We start from the raw sequence: 8493 nt of genomic DNA, 5'->3' as shown, positions 1-8493 counted from the left end.
CCAAATTCTGGAAGGAATATTGGGGTATTCCTGAGGAAAATCACTCCCCTTTCCATCCCCCACACAGATCAGAGCAGCCAGTAAGTATACACCGTGTAAGACACTGAGGAAGGAAGTCACCACCTTCATGAAGTCACAGACTTTATTCCTACAACCACAGGGCCTGAGTACAACTGGGGTAGGAAAAGAGAGCTTCATCTGAGAACGTCTCTCGCGGGCAAGACTGTTCAGGGGAGGCTGGGAACAGAGGGCAAGAAAAGCGAGTTTCTCTGGTCCTGGGAGCATAACACATATACTCCTCTGAAGACACAAATGATCTGAAAGCCCTCTGGAAATTGAGCCTGCCTGCAGAGCCCCTGGAACAAATGGCAGACAGGCACTGCCATCCAGTACAAAAGGGAATTTAGACCCACAAGAGAAGCAACAAAATGTTTTAAAAAATAATCATTGTTTCATGACTCACAAACAGGCATTTCTCGGGGCAAGTGCATGCCCAAGATAAGTACTGGTGCTTCCTGAGAAAGATGACACAGGATTAGAGTTGCTTCCCTGTTTCAGTCCATGCCTTCATTTGCCCACTGAACACTTAACTTGGGTTTGGGACATGACCTTCAGGTCCCTTCAGGGCTCCAAGAGCGCTTTGCAGTCTAGGGGCACAGCCTGAGGCTGACCTGGGCCCTCTCGCATCTGCCTGGCGGTTGCAGGAAGTTGCCTCCACCCAGAGGCAAAGATGGTCCTCGGTCCCAGACAGCTGGACAAGGGAAGTGCTGTGGGTCAGCACTGGCCCTCAGTACTCCTAGATGGGGGCAGGGAGGGTGGGCAAAACTTTGGAAAGCCAAGCAGGGGGTAATCCTGGGTTCCAGGCAGGGTCTTATTCATTGGATAGTCAAGCAGCGGTGGCTGAAAAGCTGGGTGATGATGGATGGGTCGACTACAGTGGACGTGTCCCCCAGGTCGTGGTCATTCTGAGCGATCTTCCGAAGCACCCGCCTCATGATTTTCCCTGGGGGTCCACACGCTTCTGGTTACCTGGTGACAACACACTGACCCACTCCAGCCCTGCCAAAACCTTCCATCCATGCACACTCGCCACCAGTGGGCCTTGGCTCATCCAATCCCAATCCCTAGAGGCCTCTGAACATACCTGAGCGAGTTTTAGGCAATCCAGGTGCATTCTGGATGTAATCTGGTGTGGCAATGGGGCCAATCTTTTCTCTAACTGTAACCAACAAATCATTACACATTTTTCCAGTACCCTTAGCCAGGCTGCCCAAAACCAAGGCACAGATGGCTTTGTTCCCAACCTAATCATTCTCAGGCTCGCTTTTTGTCTTTCTCTCTTTTCAACACATTGTCTCTTTACTCTCTCATTGTATATTAATTCACCTTCATGGAACTCAAGCTCTAGAATCAGCCTGCTAGAGTTGAAATTCACTTTACTTGCAGTGTGGCCTCGAACAAGTGATTTACTCCTAAATTCTCTGAGCCTCAATTTCTTCATCTTTAGAATGAGAGTAAAAATAGGATCTATTTCATGGAGGTGTGTGCACTCAGTTGTTCAGTTGTGTCCGGCTCTCTGTGACACCATGGACTGTAGCCCACCAGGCTCCTCTGTTCATGGAGTTTTCCAGGCAAGAATACTGGAGTGGGTTGCCATTTCCTACTCCAGGGCATCTTCGCAACCCAGGGATCAAACCTATGTCTTCTGCATCTCCTGCATTGGCAGGCAGATTCTTTACCACTGTGCCACCTGGGAAGCCTCATGGAGGTGTCTAGAGATTAAATGTATTAATGCATTTAAAACACTTAGTTCAGTGGCACAAAGAAAGAATTCTACAAATATCAATCATTATTAACATGGTGGAGACTGAGTGGGAAGAGGGCAGTCAGCGCCTGGGATCTATCTGTGATTTGAGAAACTAGCTCACTATAGCCCCTCCCCAACAACCTGCTGTGGTGACTGGGCCATCAGGACAGACCTAGCAATCCCTGCCCAGGGAAGGTCCTTACTCTGCTTCTTGAGCTCCTCAGTGAGAGCTGGGCTGAAGATGTGGCCATCGCACAAGGTGACAAAACAGTAGAGGCATTCGCCCTTCACAGGATGAGGGTGGCCAACCACAGCTGCCTCTGCAACAGCCTTGTGTTCCACAAGTGCTGACTCCACCTCTGCCGTGCTCAGCAGGTGTCCTTGTCAAGGGAAAGGAAGTTGCCATGAGAGAGATCCCAGCCCCTGTTCCATCTGTCCCAGTAAGGCAGTCCCGGTCTGGTCAAATAGGGACAGCCTTTCATTCATTCCTCAAGGGACATTGTTGCCCCACCATCCTGGTTCCCCTCCTCCAGGTACTCTTCAGTGTTTGTTACTCTTTAGCCCAGAAATGAACACTGCATTCCAGGTGTGGTCTGGCTCTCTTAGAAGGCTTTGGCTGGGAGTTGCCGGGTGAGCAGGGTTAATGAGAAGCAAAGATGGTCCCTGGCCCTCACCAGATACGTTCAGCATGTCATCAATCCTGCCGGTGATCCAGTAATAGCCATCCTTGTCCCGCCGGCAGCCTGGGAGGAGAAAATAAATACACCACAGTAGGACACCGCAGCGATCTGCATCACCAAACTGCCGTACGCACGGCAACAGCCTCCTAACAAGTCTTCCTGTTGTGCTAGCCAGGCTCCAAGACGGTCACACCAAGCTCCGTCTCCTGGTATCCGTACCCCTGTGTAGTCCTTTATCTCACCGTACTAGGGTTTGTCTCATGAGCAATTGCATTTGGCGGAAATGATAGGATGTCATTTCTGAGATGAGATTATAGAAGACACTGTGGCTTCTATCTTGGTTGCATTCTCTCTGATTATTTGCTCTGGGGGCAGCCAGCTGCCATGTCATGAGTAGCGCTATGGAGAGGTCCATGTGGCAAGGAACTGAAGGTTTCTGCCAGCAGCCACATAAGTGAGCTTAGAAGTGGGTCCTCCAGGCTCAGTCAGACCTTTAGATGACTGCAGCTCCAACCACAGGTTGACTGCAACCCACAAGAAACTCTGAATGAGAACCACCAGTGAAGCCACTCACAGAATCCTGATCCTCAGAAACTATGAGATAATTATTGTTTTTAGTTCCCAGGTTTGGAGTTAATTTGTTCCATGGCAATAGATAACTAATATACTGACCTAAAGTCTATTCTCCATAAAACAAGCAAAGTTATTTTCTAAATAATATATAAATTATAATCACTTCTCTGCTTAAAAAGCCTGATGGTCTCCCACTGTACACTGGATAAAATCCAAATTCCTCACCATGGCTCACAAGGCCCTGTATTATTATCTCCCTCTCCAACCTGATACAACATTCTTGCTGTTGCTCACTACATTCCAGCTACACAAGCTTCAGTCTTTTCCTCAGACATTCCATGCTTATGTCTCTCTGGTATAGAACATTCATTTTTACTCCAGATATTCCCATACCTGGCTGCTTCTTTAGGTCTCTGGTCAAATATCACTTCAAAGAAACTTCTCACCACCCCATGTATGGTGGCTGTCCCTGCAGTATTTATTTGCTGAATTTATTGCCTGTCTCTCCTCACTAGAATGTAAACCCCATGAGAGCAGAGACCTTGCCCACCTTATTCATGGTAACAACTCCTGTGCTTAGATAAGTATTACGTGCTCAATAAATATTTATGGAAGAATGGATTGGTGAATGGACACATGGGCAAACATAGGCTCTAGACATGCGGACACACATGACATGGTAATACATACTGCCATGTGCTGCCTGTCTTTCAGCCCAGCAGTGATGGAAACAAGAACATTTTCCCTCATACATCGAATCTCAGCACCATGCTGAGAGCCTTCCTGCAACACTCATTCCTGTTCTTATGGTCTTCTCTGTATCTCTGACTGGATATTACACATTGATACATAAGACACATCCCTAACCAACTCCTCTTGAAAACGAAAGGGGATGGTACATGTCTTAGTGGGAGGTGTGGGAAAGGGACAGCCAAGGCTCACCATCTCCTGTCACGTAGTACCCAGGGAACTTCTTAAAGTAGGTGGTCTCAAACCGTTCGTGATTCCCATAGACCGTGCGCATGATCCCTGGCCAGGGCTGCTTGAACACCTGGAAGATGAGGAAGTGGTAACCATCTGCTACACTGTCTCACAAGAAGACAGTTTCGTCTTTGCCAAACCTTAGGAGAAATAGCCTGAATGCCATTCCCAAGAAGTAGAACAAAGTATATGCTTTGGAGACAGATAGTCTAGGCTTGGAATCCTAACTCCGCCACTTACTAACTGTGTGGCCTCAGGTAAGTAACTTTACATCTCTGAGTTTCAGGATCCTTACCTGTAAATCAGAGAAAATAATTTCTACCTCCCAAAGTTATTTTGAGGATTAAATTAATAGTATGTGGAAGCTGCCTAGCACATGGTCTGTTAGTAATAAGCATTTAGTAAATTTGAGTCTCCTTTTTATAAAAAAATTATTTTTATTTATTTGGCTCTGCTGGGTCTTAGTTGTGGCATGCAGGATGTAGCTCCCCAACCGGGGATTGAACCCAGCCCCCTCCATTGGGAATGTGGAATCTTAGCTACTGGACAAAGGAAGTACCTTGAGTCTCCTTTTAGGTAATCCCTCAGGGATGCAGGTACAATTTGTTGCAAATGAAAGTAGTTACATAAAAATGTGGGACCTACACATAAGTAATAAGTATTGCCCCCAATCAGTAATGTTCTGTGGCAGCAGATTGGTGGGATGGACAGAACTTTATTCTAAGAGTCAGAGGACCTGGATTAGTCTTGCCCATGTTACTAACTTGCTCTTTTAAAAGTGTGTTAATCACTCGGTCATGTCCGACTCTTTGGGACCCCAAGAACTGTAGTCTGACAGGCTCCCCTGTCCATGGGATTCTCCAGGCAAGAATACTGGATTAGGTAGTCATTCCTTTCTCCAGAGGATCTTCCCCACCCAGGGATCGAACCCAGGTCTCTGCAATGCAGGCAGATTCTTCACTGTCTGAGCCACCAGGGAAGCTTGCTCTTAGTAAAAACAAAGTGGGTTGGAGGGTGAGGGTGCTAATGATCTCCCTACAACTACTAAATGATCACAACAACAGCTTACATTTATCAAGCACCAACTCTTAGGTTCTGTGCTAAACAAACCCTTCACATGAATCATCTAATCAATTCAGCAACCACAGGAGATAAAGATACTGCTGCTATTGCTGTTTAGTTGCTAAATCGTGTCCGACTCTTTTTTGCGATCCCAGGGACTACAGCCCTCCAGGCTTCTCTGTCTATGGGATTTCCCAGGCAAGAGTACTGCAGTGAGTTGTCATTTCCTTCTCCAGACAAAGGTACTATTGTAACTCTTTTACAAATGAGAATATTTATGTTCAGAGGGGTTAGGTAACTTATCTAAAGTTACAGAAGAGGCAGAGCCAGGTTTGAACCCAGACAGGTTGACTCTGGAGCCTATATGATTTTCTACTATGTCTTTCAGACCCAAAAAGGTACCATCAAGTATCTTTGAGTAGAGCCCTTAAGAGCCTTGTGGGCCAAAAGGCCTAGAGGCAGGCAAAATATCCAGAAGGATTGCCCCACTAGGGCCTCTCTGCAGAGGATAAACCCTCAACCAGGGAGCTTTAGCCAAAAGCAGCTACCAGGAAAGGTTAGGTTCTAAACTCTAAAGGAAAGCACACTGTGCCCTTCTGTGGACCATCCTCCCCTCCCCCTCATCAGAGACCCACAAGGGCCAGGATCTCACCAGATAGCCTTCAGCTTCACCTTCCAACTCTTCCCCAGACTCATTCAGGATCGCAGGAGCTACCCCGAAGAATGGGAAAGTCTAAAAGCAAATAGGAGACAGGACTCACAAGGAGGAATGAGACAACTCTGACTCAACTCTCTACCTCTAGAGATTCCCAGAGCCCCCAGTTTCCCACACCTATCAGTCCAGCCCCCCACCCTCTACATAGGCTGAATGCCCCAAGACTCTCCCTGGCCTAGCCCAGGACCAGCCAGGGGAGCCTCACTCACAGCAGAACCAGGCTTCATGGGTATGGCCCCAGGGAGGGGGGTCAGCATATGGCCACCCTGTGGAAGTCAGAGATCAGGGGTTTGAGTCACTCTTCGCACACACTGCCTGAGCGCCAGCCTTCGGAACCTGTTACTTACTGTCTCTGTCTGCCAGAAGGTGTCCACAATGGGGCAACGCTGCGCACCTACCACCTGGTGGTACCAGAGCCAGGCCTCGGGGTTGATAGGTTCGCCCACAGTTCCTAGCACCTGTAAGGACGCCCGGCTGTGCCTTGGGCAGGAGAGTGGGGAGAAAGGGAGGCTCTGAGCACCATTAGGAACCAGGAAGACGTGCACAGGCTCTTCTGCCCCCTCCCCTAGTCCAAGCCAGGGTGTTAGAATAATGGGATGGAAAGGACTGTGCAAAGGCCAGCACCAGCTCTGAGGGACACTCAAGAAGCAGCAGCCAGAGAGGGGTCTCACTTGGTAACAGGCTCATCTCCAAACTTCATGAGCAGACGGATGGCTGTAGGTGCTGTGTAGAACTTGGTCACCTTGTATTTCTCCACAATATTCCATAGGCGGCTCACATCCGGATATGTGGGAATCCCCTCAAACTGACCCCAGTAATAGCTGGTCATTTTCAGTCCTTCTCAGTAGTCCCTCCATTCCCCTACCATACCCTCAGGCTCAGTATTTTGCCTTTTCTGACAAATCCCTGTCTTCATACCCTTACCAGACAAGCCAAGAGATTTTCCCACTCAGCATATACAACCCTCTGAGAACTCCTCTTTCTCAAGGAAACAGGTCATTGTATAAGTCCCTCTGCCTTTAGGCAAGGTGGCCTTGGGAGGTCATCACCCAGGATCATCTTGTCCATCCCCTAAATAAACCAGGTAGCCATGGGTCCCAGCACCCTTCTTACCAAAACACTGGTGGCACCATTGGCCAGTGGCCCATAGGTGACATAGGAATGGCCAGTGATCCAGCCAATGTCTGCGGTGCACCAGAACACATCCTCCGCATGAAAGTCAAACACATACTTGAAGGTTGTGGCCACATAGAGCATGTAGCCCCCAACTGTGTGTACCACGCCCTGTGGAGAGAATAGGGCCTCAAGTTGGGCTCACCCTCACTGACTACCAAATATAGAGGAAAAGCCTCCCCAGGGATTCTGGCCCTGCCAGCACTGCTTTTACAGCATCCATCTCTCTTCCATCCTCCTTCCTCCACGTTCCCATCTCACACACCACATATATTTATATAGTCAGTCCATCATCCACACCCACACCCTAAGATGGTATTTCTGAACCACCCACATTATTTTCACACACATGGACCCTTTTGGTACACCCACATCTAATAGTATCTCTGTCGTGTGTTTGTGTATACACACTCAATTATACGTTGACAGAATGAGAGTGGGGAAAAAAGATAATCTTCTTTGCTTGCTCCATTAATACCCTATCCCTACCAGGCTCCTCCATCCATGGGATTTTCCAGGCGATAATACTGGAGTGGGTTGCCATTTACTTCTCCAAGGAAAGAGAGGCCCAAATTGTGTCTTAACGATTCATTGAGGAATATTCCAAAGCATGTGGAGAGAATAATTTATGGATGCGGCAAGTGGAAGGTAGAGTGATATATCTTTTAAGTTGGAGTTCTAAGTGTTTCCAGTTCCCACACTGCTCTGGGAGGGACTAGATGTTACCAGTGTGGCATATGGAAGGGATTGAACTCTAAGAGCTGTAGTCAAGAAGGCCAAGAGGGATCCCTGTGCCCACTCTTGGCCTTGACTTTACAGGCAGCTCTTCTTCAACCAAACCACATGGGTATGGGCAGGAAACACAGATGTCAGCCCCATGGATTTATCCTTTCCTCCTTTTCTGGGCACCCTGAGGCTCCCCACTTGAATTGTCTCACCCTGGGCTTCACCATCAATGTCTGAGGATTTGTCAACTTGATTTAGAAAAGGTAATGTGATATTTCTGAAACTCAGAGTTGTAAATTTCATGTCATTACATGCTTCCTCAGAAACTCACTTCTCACCCTTACACAGTGTATGTACACACACACACACACACACACACACACACACTTGCCTTGGGTTTGCCTGTGGAGCCACTAGTGTACAGGATGAAGAGTGGGTCTTCAGCATCACACCATTCAGGCTCACACTCATCCCCTGCCTTCTGCATGAGTTCATGCCACCACAAGTCAACCCCCTCATTCCAGGAGATCTGCAAGGGGAAGAAAATAGGAATGGGCAAGGAAGAATTGTTAACAGGTCAGGCTGGGGGCAAAATTCACCCCTACCTAGCACCTGGAAAGGCCAGGGTGGGAGTGGCAGATGGAGGTCCTGAGAGGGAGGAAGGGCCCAGTGAGGGTGAAATGGGGCAGGGAGAACAGAAACAGAACAGGAGGCTTCTTGGGTACTCCCAGCACCCTGCTTCAGAACTTCTCTCACCTGGCCTCAGGCTGAGGCGG

The 8493-nt window shown here is 48.3% G+C and overlaps 1 protein-coding gene across 4 annotated transcripts in view; it reads right to left on the bottom strand.

Annotated features, from left to right (window-relative positions):
• Positions 1 to 176: 176 nt before the first annotated feature.
• The window catches only part of ACSS2 (acyl-CoA synthetase short chain family member 2), a 42316-nt gene continuing 33999 nt past the window's right edge, over positions 177 to 8493 (bottom strand). For 2 of the 4 annotated variants that reach the window (XM_068986958.1, XM_068986959.1), the window contains 11 exons: positions 8109 to 8246; positions 6932 to 7102; positions 6490 to 6623; positions 6166 to 6298; positions 6028 to 6084; positions 5756 to 5836; positions 4003 to 4111; positions 2482 to 2550; positions 2011 to 2187; positions 1145 to 1219; positions 177 to 1003 (listed from right to left, as the gene is read on the bottom strand). In XM_068986958.1, coding sequence (XP_068843059.1) covers positions 876 to 1003; positions 1145 to 1219; positions 2011 to 2187; positions 2482 to 2550; positions 4003 to 4111; positions 5756 to 5836; positions 6028 to 6084; positions 6166 to 6298; positions 6490 to 6623; positions 6932 to 7102; positions 8109 to 8246 — 1272 coding nt within the window. In that variant the 3' untranslated portion in view covers positions 177 to 875. The remainder of the gene's footprint in view (positions 1004 to 1144; positions 1220 to 2010; positions 2188 to 2481; positions 2551 to 4002; positions 4112 to 5755; positions 5837 to 6027; positions 6085 to 6165; positions 6299 to 6489; positions 6624 to 6931; positions 7103 to 8108; positions 8247 to 8493) is intronic. The other 2 variants (XM_068986961.1, XM_068986960.1) reach the window with 2 other exon arrangements.

Source organism: Capricornis sumatraensis, chromosome 15 (genome assembly GCF_032405125.1).
Source record: "Capricornis sumatraensis isolate serow.1 chromosome 15, serow.2, whole genome shotgun sequence".
Classification (NCBI taxonomy): domain Eukaryota; kingdom Metazoa; phylum Chordata; class Mammalia; order Artiodactyla; family Bovidae; genus Capricornis; species Capricornis sumatraensis.
Note: the sequence above shows the minus strand (reverse complement) of the source record. Positions and strands in the feature narration are given on the sequence as shown.